The following is a 14,210-nucleotide window of genomic DNA, read 5'->3' on the forward strand; positions in this document are numbered from 1 at the left end:
TAAGGGAAGGAGAGTCATCCCAGGCTCCTTTAAGGAAGTGGCAAAAACAAAACAAAACAAAAAAAACCCAGAACATAACATTAAAGTTTTGGACATGCTTTTTTCGAGTTAAAAAATATTACAAATCTACATGATTCCCTTTTACCTGTCAAAACTTGGAACTGTGATATCAAAACTTAGCTCTGAAAAGTTTACATTTGCATTGGGGACATGTGTGGGTTAATACAATGTGCTTGAAATCGAGATGGGATCTGAGAAAAGGATGAGGAGCTAACATTTGACGGGGAAAGGAATTAGGAATATCATAAACTGCCCATATTTTACATTTGTCAGAGAGATCTAAGTCTGTCCCAGGCCTGCTGAGTTTTTCAGTATCCGGCCATACAACAAGTATCAGGTTTTATCACTGGTCAGAAAAATACTTGCAAATTCACCGGTCAATAGTTTTCCTGGTGAGGCTAGAATAAAATATTCCAAAAGTACTTTTCTGCCTTCTAGAAAAATCCAAACTGCCCTCTGACTTTCCAGTCTTTAGTCCAAATCTTCATTTATTCAAAACAACTGGGGGTTAAACTTTGCTTAAGTGTACACCCCCTAAAACTGAATGCTTTGCTTTCAGGATAGTGAGACCAAAAATGTGATGAAATTCAAAGGAAGGGAACAGTGAGAAACAGCTGTTGGCCAAATGAGCAAGGACAGTGATGATATGAAAGCAATAATGATTATATTACCTTGTATTTCAAAAGCATCTTTCTGCAAAAGAAAAAAAGCTCACAATTTTGTATGGTTATGTATAGTTTATATTTTCTTCTTGGTGATGGAAAATAATTCGGTTCATTCTTAGTATATTTCCATAGCTATCCACAAGTATTTTGGCTGTTTCTATTTGCTGTGTCTTTAACTGCAATTGACTTCTTCACTGAGCAGTATCTGGAAATTGGAATGACTTTACCCTTTCTTCAAATGCATAGGGTCCTCCTTTCTACGTCCTCTTCAACTTAGAGCAGTAACTTTCCTTTCACCATGTTTGCAGCCTCACATTTTACTTGTCTGAATTAATGTGAGCATGTTCATTTTACTCTTTTAATCATTACAACTTGCCTGCAATGCTGTCCTGCAGTTTCATTTATCACCATCAAACTTCACCATCCTGCTATCGTGATGTATGTACTTCTCGTTTTTTTATGGGACTATTTTAATGCGTGTTATTCCACTTATATGGTTGTGTAATTACTTTTAAAATGTCTTGACAGTGGGTGCGCATCCATCAGGTGCTCCTGATTTTTCTCTTCATCCTACATAATGTAACTTCACAGTGCCATTGGCCCAATACGTTCCGCTCGATGTATTCTTTCTGGATGTCTCCTCACCAGGTTAAGTTCTCCTTCTTTACATAGCAGAACTCTTTCTCTGCAGACTCATTTTACTCTGAAGCGGTTGTGTCTGATGAGTGTTCGTTGAAATCAAAGATCTTAGAAGCGAAAGCTCTCTTCCCCCGAATTTTTTATCTATCCCTTTGCCTTCAGGAAGACACGTGTTCTCACTTATCAGGCAGTGCAACTGACGCCGGGAGCAGTGACTCGTTTAAGGTCACACCTCTGTTCAGTGAGGAAGCAGAGGCTGGACTCCACCTCCCCAAGAGAGTTGCCAAGGGAGATTGTAAAAGGCAGTTTGCAAGCGAAGTATCTGAGTAAGTAAAGGAGGTCATAGGTAATGGCGTGGAGAAATTATTGGTATTGGGACTCACATCTGAACCACTTAAGGAATGCTGTGCTAATAAAGGCCATTGAAAAGCTAGGTAGTGAGAATTATGGAAGAAGGGGACTGTGCTCACAGAGAGCCCAGTGGCCTAATGTTCCAGCCACCGAATGCTGCATAACAAAGCAACCCAAACACTTAGGGGCATAACACAACATTTTGCTCACAAATCTGCAGCCTGGGTAGAGTTCTGCAGGGACAGCTCTACTTCTTCCAAGTTAGCTGGGATAACTCAGAACCTGAGTTGGAATCGTAAAGGCTCCTTGAATTCAGACACCTGGGGGACAGAACAGCTAGGGGTGACGGGCTCCTTGGACAGCGCTCTCTATCTCAGCAAGTCTGGGCAAAGCCTGAGAATCCGCACTCCTCACAGGGATCTGAAAGCCAGACGCCACCGTGTCTCCTCAGCCGCGGTGGTGAGCGCCCCCTGCCGACCATCACCAATAGTGCCACCCGGGACTGCACAGACCTAGTGGGCGGGGCTAAGCTGGACCACGTGAGGTTGGGCGGACAAGACACGCCCCAGACGCACATCCACATCTCGTGGGCGGGGCCACCGGGACGCCTGGCCGTGATTGGTCAGCGCCGCCCTGCGTGGTGACGTCGTGCCCAGGCGGAACGTTTCTAAGAAGAGCGCGGGAACGGAGAAGCGGAGGGTCCGGAAAGTCCGGAAGGTCCAGAAGGTCTCGGGAAGACGTAGGAAAGGTGGTTCCGCTGCCAGGTGCTCCTGGGGAAAGCTGGGGTGCTTCCCCACGGGGGTGCTTCCCCTGGAGCTTCCCGCCCTGGCCGCCGGCTGCCTCCGGTGCCCAGGTGAGCATCCTAGTGGGACCTCTGTGTGTGTGTGTGTGTGTGTGTGTGTGTGTGTGTGTGTGTTGGAGGTGACTGTGCTCGTGCCACGAAGAGAGGAGTGAGGAATATGCAGATTCCCTGAGGTTCCTGCGGCTTCCTCTCGTCCCCAGCACGCTCCTTCCTAAGCCTTTCATCACGGGTCTGATGTGGCCGGGCCTTGGGACTGTGGGAAACTAGGCATTGACTACTAGTTCTCCCAACAATTGTAAGTGCCTGCTGTGAGGTAAGCACCGCGCTGAGCTCAGGGACTGCCCAGATGATTGTCCTCAGTACCTAGAGGTGCCGGGCACAGGGCAGACGGGTGATTCCTATTCCAGCAGAGCACAGCCGCTGCGGAGGGGACGTCTACCGGGAAGACAGGTGATTATTGCAGGGCGTGATAGGGGCTCAGTTCCAGGTGTAGGTGGAGACACTTTGGGAAACTGATACCCGATCTGAGGTGTGAAGGAAGACGCAAAGAATTGAAAAATCAAAGCCATTGTCTACAGGTCCAGTTGTAGATACATAGTTGCCTGTTCTTGCAATGAATGGAAAACACTTAGAAGAGTGTTGATTTCTTTTATTTTCAATAGGTACCAGAGAAGATGACAGAGGAACTGGATCTCCCCGGACAGGACTCTGATGGGGGTAGTGAGGAGGTGGTCCTAACTCCTGCAGAGCTCATTGAAAGGCTGGAGCAGGTAAGCACCCCAAGTAGAATCCCCTTGCTCCAATCTTAGCCTTTTTATTTAGTCCAGCGGTGCAAACGTCAGGAATCAGGAAATAAAGAAATGGAATTCAAAGCTTATTTCAAGAAGAAGATATACTGGATCTTACCATCTACACAGAAATTAAAAATAGGAATGCCAGCCTGTGTTAGAGACCTCATCATGTCAAATACAAAATCCTCACGTGGGACCAGGAAGGAGCAGCTTTAGGTACATTTACTGGACAGTTCACAGAGCAAGCATTTGTTACTTGCAGGGACTACAGAAATGTGGTGGTGACTTGTAAGTTTTTGCCTTTGTCCCTTGAAACATATGTTGGTTCCCCTGTGGAATGCCTACTTGGGCAAGAAAGTACTGAAACACTTTTTTTTTAAAAAGAGAAACCTGGGCCGAAACCGGTTTGGCTCAGTGGTGGAGCGGCGGTCTGCGGACTGAGGGGTCCCAGGTTTGATTCTGGTCAGGGGCATGTACATTGCTTGCGGGCACGTCCCCTGTGTGGGGTGTGCAGGAGGCAGCTGGTTGATGTTTCTCTCTCATCGATGTTTCTGGCTCTCTGTCCCTCTCTCCTCCACATGTTCTTAATCCACCACACCTGTTGCCTTATTCTTTTTTCTTTTTTTTTTTTTAATATATTTTATTGATTTTGTACAGAGAGGAAGTGAGAGGGATAGAGAGTTAGAAACATCGATGAGAATCATCGATCAGCTGCCTCTTGCACACCCCCTATCCATTGAGCCAAATCGGCTATGGCCTGTTGCCTTATTCTTGCCTACTCCCTTTGCAGAACTCACTCATGTTTGTTACTTTAGTACCTATATTCATTCTTTCCTACAATATATTCCATCATAATTTTAAGATTATCTTCTATCCTAATTCTTACTATATAGTAGTGATTCTTAATTTGTTTTTATATCACAGACTTTTTAAAAAATCTGGCCCTTCTTCCCAAAATAATACATCTATATATCCATGCAAAATTTGGCTTGTGATTTCAGGAGTTCATAGATACTCTGAAATCTGCTCTTCTAGTTTGTGGGCCCCAGTTTAAGAGCCCCTGATTTATTAGGAAAGGATCCATTGAATAAAAAACACAAGATATAAGGGGAAAAAACAGACATATTCAACTATATTAAAGTTAAGAACTCTGTTTTTACACCTTGAAAGTAAAAAGACATGCCACAAAAACTGGGAGAAAATATTTGCAACATATATAACTGACAAAAGATTAGTATCCACAGTACATAAACAGACTTTACAAACTGGCCTATAGAAAAAAGAAGTCTTAGGCATCTCCCAGAAGCAGAAATCAGGATGGCCAACAGTCATATAAAAAGATGATCAACCTTTTTAGTGGTCAGGAAAATTAAAATTTAAATCCCAATGAAATATAACTTCATACCCATCTGATTGGCAGAAATGAAAAAAATGAACAATATAAAATATTGGGAAGTGCACTTATATACTGTGGAGAGCATATAAATTGATACCGTCATTTTGGGAAATAATTTGTTATTGTCAAGTTGAAGGCTCACAGGTCTTTTGGCCCAATTATTCTACACCTTGGTATACACCCTAAAGTTGTGGTCGGCAAACTGCAGCTCGCCAGCCACATGCGGCTCTTTAGCCCCTTGAGTGTGGCTCTTCCACAAAATACCACGGCCTGGATGAGTCTATTTTAAGAAGTGGCGTTAAAAGAAGTTTAAGTTTTAAAAAATTGGCTCTCAAAAGAAAGATAGAATTTCTTGTCTTTCTGGGTTACTTCTGCAACACTAGTACAGAAGCTTGAGCACCTGAAAAGATTTGTGATAGTAGCAATACCCAGAACTTGAGAATGTGTTTTGATGGTAATAATTGGAGAAGCAGAGTCTCAATGATGTCAAAAGAAATAGAGCCTAATTGGCATGTAATTCTGAGCTGTGCTAACATTAAATTTCCTGTAACTGAAAGTAAGTACATTTCTTCAATCACCTGTGGGAGTTTTCATTTTCTAAGCCCTGGCAATTTCTAAAATGCACCAAGATCTGTGCCTGAGTCATAAATTAGGGGTTTAAACTCTGTTCCAAAGCTGTTTAATAGAATATCCACTTCTATTGCTATTCTTTATATTCTTGGACATTAGTAAATAACAATCTGTGTTTTTTCATCAATAAGATGAGGATAACTACATTTCCTCTCAGATATTGATGAATAAAAACTATTTGCAAAGTGCTTTGAGCTTTAGGAATGAAGAGATGTATAGATTTATTAGCATTATTGCATCTCCCCAAATATTATAGATAAGTGCTAGTGCCCCCTGGTGGAAATTGCAGGTGAAGGAAATGTGTTGATGCTACTTGGTGAAAGGTACTGTTTGAACACCAGGTGGTGTTACTCTCAGCAACACGTTTATTGGCAACATTTTTTAAGTGAACAGTGATTTTTTTTTTTTTTTTTTTGTAATGATGGTTAAATATAAGGTTGCAAACCCAATTTCTTACTAAAAGAAATGGAAAAACTGTTATTAAACAGCTTGCCTTCAACACATTTCCAGTATTTCCAACTGGTAGGCAATTTTCTTTACCTGAGACAGCTGTGATTTTCATGGGGATATGTACTGACTTACAGGGTTGATAGCTCCATTATGAGTGGTGTGTGTGTGTGTGTATGTAATTTTGTTGTTGTTGTTTTTTAGGCTTGGATGAATGAAAAATTTGCCCCTGACCTTCTGGAAAGCAAGCCTGAAATTGTAGAATGTGTCATGGAGCAGCTAGACCACATGGTAAGAGCCGCTCATCCCAGGGTTATAAAGGAAGAGAATCTTAAAAGGGTTTGTCAGTATAGTGAGAGGTATGATAACAAATCTGCTTTGTGTGGCCCAGCCTAGTTTGTTTCTTAAGTATTGAATTAGTTATCTATTGTACATTTACAAAGCGTGAAAGTACCTGTGAATATCTGAATATCAGCTTCCCATAAAAAGTCTAAAAACCTATCATCGCCAGCCCCATGTTTTTATACGAGAACAGCTGACCAAAGCAAGGTAAGGGCCTCCCCCTTTCAGGGAAGCCTCAGTGCCCCATAGTCCCTACTGCTCACCTTTCTCCTATATCTTACCTGCCTGTTCAGCAGACATGTGAGTTTGTGGCTCTTGTCTTAGACGAGCTTGGCTTAAATCATTATCAACCTCAGAGTAGCTTTAAAACATTGATATTTTATGGTTCCTCAATTGATGTTTTACCTACTTTTTAGACTTTAGATATTTCTTCTGTCTGCTGTATTATCTCCTTTACTATTGGGTTGGAATTCTTGAAGGTCCTTCTGACCAATCATATTCAGATTCTATTTAACTGTTCTAAAAGTACAGGTACACCTAGTTTGTATGTGTGTTTTAATATATTTTTATTGAGTAGAGGAAGAAAGAGAGAGGATAGAGAAATAGAAACATTAATGAGAGAGAAATATCAATTGGCTGCCTCCTGCATGTCCCCCACTGGGGATCGAGCCCTCACCTTGGGCATGTGCCCCAACCAGGAATCCAGCCATGAGCTCTTGATTCATAGGCCAGTGCTCAACCACTGAGCCACACCAGCCAGGCCAGGTACATCTAGTTTTATTGCACTTCACATATGTTGACTTTTTTACAAACTGAAGGCAAGACCCTCCCCCGCCCCCCAGCAAAAAAATATGATGACTGACTTTATTGTGGTGGTCTGAAACAAAAACCACAATATATCTGAGGTATGTCAATGAGTATTGTTTGAACTTTATGTGATAAGACTGAAGTCATATATTATTTGTATAATTAACGAATTAACAAAATAGAACTCTTAGGAGTATTTTGTTCTTTTTTGACCTAAAGGTAGTGTTCGAGTCCTCAGCATTGCCAATGATGATGATCCTTGTGGGCTCTGGGTAGATTAAACAAAGAAGGTTCTTAGTCCTTGAATATTATCTATATAATAAAAACCCAGTGGTCTTAACAACCAAAGACCAGTCTCCAAAAGGCTGTGTGCACGGCAAGGCACACATGGGTGGGTGGGGATGCGCAATTTTGTGCGCTGGGCTTCTAGTGTTTTTTATAAACGTCATTTTCCCTTTTAATAGGAAGAAAATCTCAGGAGAGCAAAGAAGGGGGACCTGAAGATCAGTATCCATCGAATGGAGATGGAGAGGATCCGCTATGTCCTTAGCAGCTACTTGAGGTGTCGGCTCATGAAGGTGTGGGGCGTGCAGGAGGAAGTCAGTCAATGATTGTCTCTCATCATTGATGTTTCTCTCCCTTTCCCTCTTTCTTCCTCTCTGAAATCAATAGAAAAAAAATACATATTTTAAAAGAAAACTAGTATGTTTGACACTTGAGTTTTGACAGATGTTTCATGATGATTTCCATTTATCCTCACAGATAGAGAAGTTTTTTCCTCATGTCCTTGAAAAGGAGAAAACACGGCATGAGGAGGAGCCTTCCAGCCTTTCTCCAGAAGAGTTTGCCTTTGCCAAAGAGTGAGTGAGCAGTGAGTGTGGCAACTGCCTTTCTTTCCCTGGCCTGTGAGCATGAGTTTTGGTGGTTGTGTCCATGAAACCTATCTCAGAGCCATTGTCTGATAAATGGGTTGGCTCCTACCAGTTGGGTTGTCATAGTGATTTTAATTTATGTATTTCAGGTACATGGCAAATACAGAGACCTATCTAAGGAATGTAGCCTTAAAGCATATGCCTCCTAACTTACAGAAAGTGGACCTCTTGAGGTCAGGTAAGAACATTCTCTTTTCAGTCATCCGGAGGGGCCATCATTTACATGTCCGGGATCTTCAGGTGTTTGAGAATAAGATCTTAGCCTTTAATCTTTTTCTCTCAAACATAAAAATAAGTATGTAGTTAAGCAGGAAAGAAAAGAGAAGCAGGGTCTTGAGTTCAAAACAGAATGTCATTTAAAGCAGGTGTAAGAGTAGCCATGTGTTCTTCAAGGTTGGGTTGAAATTCTTCTGGCTGCCTTTATAGATGTAGACTCGCTCACACATTCAGTCACTCATCCTCCAGTGGTCATCCAGTGGTCTCGTGGGCACCTGCACTGTGCTGGCCATTCTGGGCACTGACGATACAGGGTCTCTGCTCTCACAGAGCTAGCAATCTCTTCCTCACAGATGCCAGACTACAGGACTGTTCAGCTTCCAAGGAGGATTTAAACGAGAGGCTAAGGAAACCTTCAGTGATTCCTTCTTACCCACAGTAAAGGTTCCTAATCATTTCGTTGTGAAGAGTTTCTCTCATTATGGAAAGGTGGGAGGGAAAGGGGCGCTGGGGGAAGTGAAGGATGGCCAACACCTCCACCTCTTGCCCTCTTCAGAATCCCCTTAAAATTCTGCTGAGGGGAGGGACTTATGGTAGTAACTCCTAACCTTGGATCAACTAACAGGAGTCCCCTAGCGTATAGGTTAAAGTCCACATCTGTCTTTCACAGTTTGCCATATCTGAGCAGGACCTTGTCAGACAAAATTGCCCAACCAAATCCAACAGTGCTCCAGAAACAGGAATCCACCTTGTTCACAAACTAAGCTTAGTGTGCTGAGACCACAAGTTCAAGTACAACTGAGCCTGTCTCCCACCAACCTGTGCTGGGCCACATGACCTCTGTGGCAGGTGGAAGAGCTAGGACAGAATGCATGGAGACATGGTTCCCCTGATGTCTTAGTCAGCTCAGGCTATGATGACAGCGTACCACAGACTGGGGGTCTCAAACAGCAGACATTTATTTTCTTACAGATCTGGAGGACAGAAGTCCATGATCAAGGTGCTGGCAGGGTTGGATTCCTCCGAGGCCTCAGTCCTTGGCTTGCAGTTGGCCATTCTCTCTCAGCCTCTTCACATGACTACCCCTCGTTGCACCTCCTCCCACCCCTGAGTGTCTCTTCCCCTTCTTATAAGAACACCAGTCAGATTAGATTAGGCCCCACCCTAACGGCCTCATTTCAACTTAAATGCCTCTTTAAAGGCCCTGTATGTACCAAACACATTTCCATTCTCAAGTACTGGGGTTAGGGTTTCACCATATGAATTCGGTGGGGGCACAGTGCAGCCTGTCACATCAGGACCAAGCCAAACCCATACCAGATTGTAGAACTCTGAATCGATCGTTTTGGTGAGCCTGACTGAGGGAAACAGAAGGCCCAATCCATGTCCAGTTCAGCTGCTTTTGTCTGCACCTTAGAAGAACAGGAATGCAGCAAGGACCACATCCCTAATCATTACCCATTGCTTTGGCGACCAGTTGATTAAAGCAGCCGTAGGACTACTGATGGGCATGCATCTGAATTCCTGGACCTGAACGTAAGCCGTTGTCCTAGAACTTCTATTCGATGCTGGCAGATACCTCCTAAAACACATGTCTCTGTCCTGGATTCCTTATAGGACTAGAGCCAGTCTTGGAATTGGAAGCTGGGGACAGCCTGTGCTGGTGAAATTGGAGTCTTGCTTTGTTAGCCCAGATGCTGAGTCCCCCTCAGGCCTCTGGAGCACTGTAGACCCTGATGGCAGGATGGGGGAAGGCATGTTGAAATCTAAGCTGGGTTTCCTGGAATCAGTAGCTTCCTAGTGGGGTCAACTGACCCTGAAGTTAGAGTCTGTTTGGCAGGCCCAGAACCCTGGAGCAGTCAGGGCACCATCCTTAGACCTTTGGAGCCAGTTATCCTGAACCCCCTCCTGTATATGAGGGAGTCAGGGTAGTGTGGAAACTGACTTAAGAACTGAGTCAGTAGGTTCTGGGCCCTGCAGCTGGTGGGGTCTCCAGGTACAAATGGAGCGCTAGAAAATGAGCTGTCGAGCAGCCAGCTTGGGGCATTTGAGGTATTGGTTGGCGGTTGAAGAGGAGGGATGGCACAGCTTCTTCACCTGTAATCAACCAGTGAGGGACCGCTTAGGCTAACATTCAAGACGATCACTTTTTATCCCAGAGTTTCTAAGATAGCAGGACCTCTAATAGCATTTCATTCAATGTCCCTTCATTATAACATTGATGAAATGCCATAGGAACTTAATTCTTATTTATATTCATGTTATTTCACTTAATCGCAGAACCTATCAATGGCATTAAGTGAGGACTTACTGTACTCTCTCGTCCTACTCCTTTATATTAGAAATATTTTCTAGTCAGATTTGTACACTGTGTGTGTGTGTGTGTGTGTGTGTGTGTGTGTGTCCAGAAGGCCATGCCTATTTCTGTCGTGGCCTTTACCATTGCCTACCAGGGTCATGCTTCCTCTTTAAGTCCTGCTCTTTCCTTTAAAACGCACTTCGACTTATTTCTCCCCACATCATTGGGGAAGTGTGCCACTCATGTGCGGCTTCATCAATGCTGCTCTTACCACCTCGTCCAGAGACCACGTGTTCCGCCTGCCTGTGTCCTCCCCAAGGCGTAGCAGAATTCCCTGCACGCCTGAAGTCTTGCTCATTTGCTGAATGAATGGTTGCTCTGTGGAACCTGGGTGGGAAGTGTGCTGTTTCTAGAAGCCAGATCTCTCCTCAAACCATTCTACTCCCAACATGCTTTTACATCACGGGTCCTTTAGTGCTCAGTACAATTAATCCCAGCAACTTTTTCCATATTGGTTGTGTTAGCTGAGCATTTTCTGATTACATTATTGCTTTTGTGGCAGTTCCCAAACCAGATCTGGATTCATATGTATTTCTGAGAGTGAAGGAAAGACAAGAAAACATCCTGGTAGAACCAGAAACAGATGAGCAGAGGTGAGTGATGCGTGTGACTTTGACAGTAAGAAATATTTCTTCCGATAGACGACCAGCTGAGCTCTGCACATTTTTTTTTTCAGGGACTATGTGATTGACTTGGAGGAAGGCTCGCAGCACTTGATCCGATATAAAACCATTGCACCTCTAGTTGCTTCGGGAGCTGTACAGCTAATTTAAAACCAAAAATAAATTAGCAAGAAAGAAGACATAGAACCATAGAGGAAATATTTAGAAGCCACACATATCATTCTGTGCCTAAGGACAATGGGCTTTTCTCAGCAGTGCTGTGAGTCACTTGGGCATTGAGAAGGCACTCAGGCAGGGTTCCTAACTTGCCACGTACCTTAACTTCCTGCCGGTTTGTCTAGAATCAGCAGGTGGGGCCATTGCTCTGTTCAATCTGCTGGGCAAGTACATGACTCACTCTGTGCACCTTTTCCCTTTGCAGTGTTTTGTTTTGTGTTTTATAAATTTACTGTAGAAATATGAGGGGGTTTTTTTTCTTTAAATATATATTTTTTTAATCTCAGAGAGGAAGGGAGAGGGAGATAGAAACATCAATGATGAGAGAGAATCATTGATTGACTGCCTCCTGCACACCCCAGACTGGGCATCAAGCCTGCAACCCGGGCATGTGCCCTGACCAGGGACTGAACCATGACCTCGAGAGGGCTTATAGGTTGACGCTCAACCACTGAGCCATGCCATCCAGGCTCTTTGTGGTATTTTTTGAACTAAAGAAAGTGAGGCAAAGGTAATTCATAAAGAGACATCATTGCCTATGATTTGGCTACTGTAGTTAACGCTGACCTGGTGGTAGCAGAATTCATTTAACCTTCGTAGTGGAAAGAGTGTAAATAGATTAAAGAAAACAGCTGTGACCTTCTTCTCTGATGTGTCTCTAAATTGTATAAACCTTTGGAACCTCTAACATTGGACATCAAACCGATTTCTGTTTCGCTTAACTGAGACATCAAACCGATTTCTGTTTCGCTTAACAACTAATCCAATAAATCGTTAAGTTTCAGTTTTGTGGCAGAAGGAGCCTGGGGACAGTTCTCGGCTTGCAGTCGAACGCAGTATGCTCTCCCTGCTGCTGACCCGCAGCCTTCCCGGAACCTCAGGCAGCTTCGCCAAGCCAGCCTCCGGGCCATCTGGTCATCCTTGGCAAGGCTCTGTTAGCGGAATGGCATTAATATCCTATATTGTGACTGCAGTAGCAGATTGTCTTTTTTAAGCTTCACTTTATCAGGGGAAACCAATGACATTAAAATTTATACGAATGAAGACTATCACCCTGATGCCTGAAGAAGGGATGTGAACAGTGAATGAATTGTCTTCCCTTGAAACATGATAAAAAGCAGTCTGCATCCCGGTCTTTTCTTGCTTTATGAAAAGGCAGGCGGTTTTTATTTACGTGATATAAGCTGTTAGAGTAATCAATGTAATATTGCTATGATTTCCAAGAGAAATTGCCAAGTGAAAGCAGGAAGGTTTCATTAATAAAAGCATTTTAGCCCTGCGGGCAGCTCAAAAGTTGGAGCATCATCTTGTATGCCAAAAGATTGTGGGTTTGATTCCTGGTCCAGGAGCATACCTCACAAGGTTGTGGGTTCGAAACATGGTCAGGTTGCATGGGAGGCAACCTATCAATGTTTCTCTCCTTTCCTCTCTAAAAATCAATGAAAACATATCCTTAAGTGGAGATTACAAATAAAGCATTTTATATTTTATGTAGTAGCTTGTTTTTTCCAGAATGTTTTTACCTTCTCTGGTCATCTTAAAAAACATGTATTGAGCATTTAGTGCGATAGGCATGGTTCAAGGCACTGAGGCTCCAACCCAGAATAAGACAGGAACTGTCCCTGCTCACAGTGAGAAATGCCTTGCAGAGAATTGGAACAGGTGCCTCAGTGGAGAGTGACTAGATTGAGTAGTCTCAGAGGTTCTCACTGAATTCAGTGAATCTCACCATAATAGGCTGAGATCTGAATCACTGAGGAGGAGCCAGGCACACACACAGATCAAAAGGAACGCCATTCCAGGCAGAGAAGGCAGCTTGGACAAAGGCCTTGAAGTAGAAACGGGCTCTGCTTTCAGTCAGTGTGGTTAGAACACAATGTGTAAAATTGTGCGGGATAAGATCTGAGAGGCAGGCTGGGCCCAAATCATTAATGGGTTTGTTAGCAGAGATCCCATTCGGCCCTCCCAGCAGTCCTGAGAGTAGGCAGGGCTGGTAGAGTGTAATAGGTGGGAAACAAAGCGGGATGTTCAGTGATAAACCTGAGACCAGAACCTAAGGGTCCTTCCTAGTCACAAGTATGCTTGTGACTCACTCACCAGGGCCTCCATCGTGCTGAGCAGCCAGGAGAGGAACGTGAACTATTCTGTTACTAGGGGCCCAGTGCATGACATTCATGCACGGAGGGGGTGGGAAGGGAGAGCCCCTCAGCCCAGGCTGTGCCCTCTCACCGTCTGGGACCCCTTGGGGGATATCTGGTTTCTGGCTGAGCCACATCTGCCCCCTGTGGTCAGTGCACATCATAGCAACCAATTGTTCCCCCATTCGGTTGATTTGCATGCCTTTTATTATTTAGGGTAAGTACTTTTTAAGCCTTAATATATGGTACACAGGTCCTGGAGATCTTATTCAGATGTTAGATTCTGATTCAGGAGTTCTGGGGTGGGGCCCATGGTTCAGAGGACATCCTAGGCTGTGTAGTTGCTGCCGACCCAGCGACCACATTTTGAGTGGCAGGACCCTGCATTTTCATGTCTCCAGCTCCTGTCCTGTGCATGCCCGGCTGCACAGAGGAGTTTTAGTTCTCTACTGAAGCCACAGAGTAAATTGCTCCATTTCCTAATCACCTCTTCACAGGAAGACTGGCTTTAAAATAAATGGGAAGTTGAATTTCAAACCCAAGTAGAAAGGGAAATGATGTGGCTTAATGTGACATTCATTGACTTTAACTTTTTCTATTTGTGGTATTTTGCTTTATTGTTAAAAACTCATCACAGGAAGCATGGCGGAACATTTTCTTCCAATGATTGCATCATACTTTATTCTTATGAGCTTGTCACCAGCAAGATGGCTATTCCTGAGAAATGCTTGCAGGTTCATGTCTGGGTTTCCCCAGCTGCAACCGTGTGTCAGCTGTGACCTTCCCACAGGACCCA

At 43.8% G+C, this 14,210-nt stretch overlaps 1 protein-coding gene across 2 annotated transcripts; it reads left to right on the plus strand.

Moving 5' to 3' along the window:
* Nucleotides 1–2,366: 2,366 nt before the first annotated feature.
* GINS4 (GINS complex subunit 4) lies at nucleotides 2,367–12,766 on the plus strand. Of its 2 annotated transcripts, XM_084879787.1 has the most exons (8): nucleotides 2,369–2,568; nucleotides 3,180–3,287; nucleotides 5,986–6,072; nucleotides 7,395–7,508; nucleotides 7,693–7,790; nucleotides 7,952–8,040; nucleotides 10,940–11,030; nucleotides 11,114–12,766. In XM_084879787.1, the coding sequence occupies exons 2-8, from the start codon at nucleotides 3,192–3,194 to the stop codon at nucleotides 11,208–11,210; spliced, it is 672 nt and encodes a 223-aa protein (XP_084735913.1). In that variant the 5' UTR covers nucleotides 2,369–2,568; nucleotides 3,180–3,191; the 3' UTR covers nucleotides 11,211–12,766. The 2 variants fall into 2 exon arrangements, with proteins under 2 accessions (XP_084735914.1, XP_084735913.1); XM_084879788.1 differs by lacking the exon at nucleotides 7,395–7,508 and having other exon boundaries at nucleotides 2,367–2,568.
* The last annotated feature ends 1,444 nt before the right edge of the window (nucleotides 12,767–14,210 follow it).

This window comes from Pipistrellus hanaki (assembly GCF_964339955.1).
Source record: "Pipistrellus hanaki genome assembly, chromosome: 3".
NCBI classification, from domain to species: Eukaryota; Metazoa; Chordata; class Mammalia; order Chiroptera; family Vespertilionidae; genus Pipistrellus; species Pipistrellus hanaki.

What these genes read in the sequence shown, in the direction of transcription:
- GINS4 (XM_084879787.1), top strand. Translation starts at nt 3,192, where the DNA reads ATGACAGAGGAACTGGATCTCCCCGGACAGGACTCTGATGGGGGTAGT. An exon ending in TCATTGAAAGGCTGGAGCAG is followed by an intron (nt 3,288 to 5,985) that starts GTAAGCACCCCA and finishes GTTGTTTTTTAG; the next exon opens with GCTTGGATGAATGAAAAATT. An exon ending in TGAGGTGTCGGCTCATGAAG is followed by an intron (nt 7,509 to 7,692) that starts GTGTGGGGCGTG and finishes TTATCCTCACAG; the next exon opens with ATAGAGAAGTTTTTTCCTCA.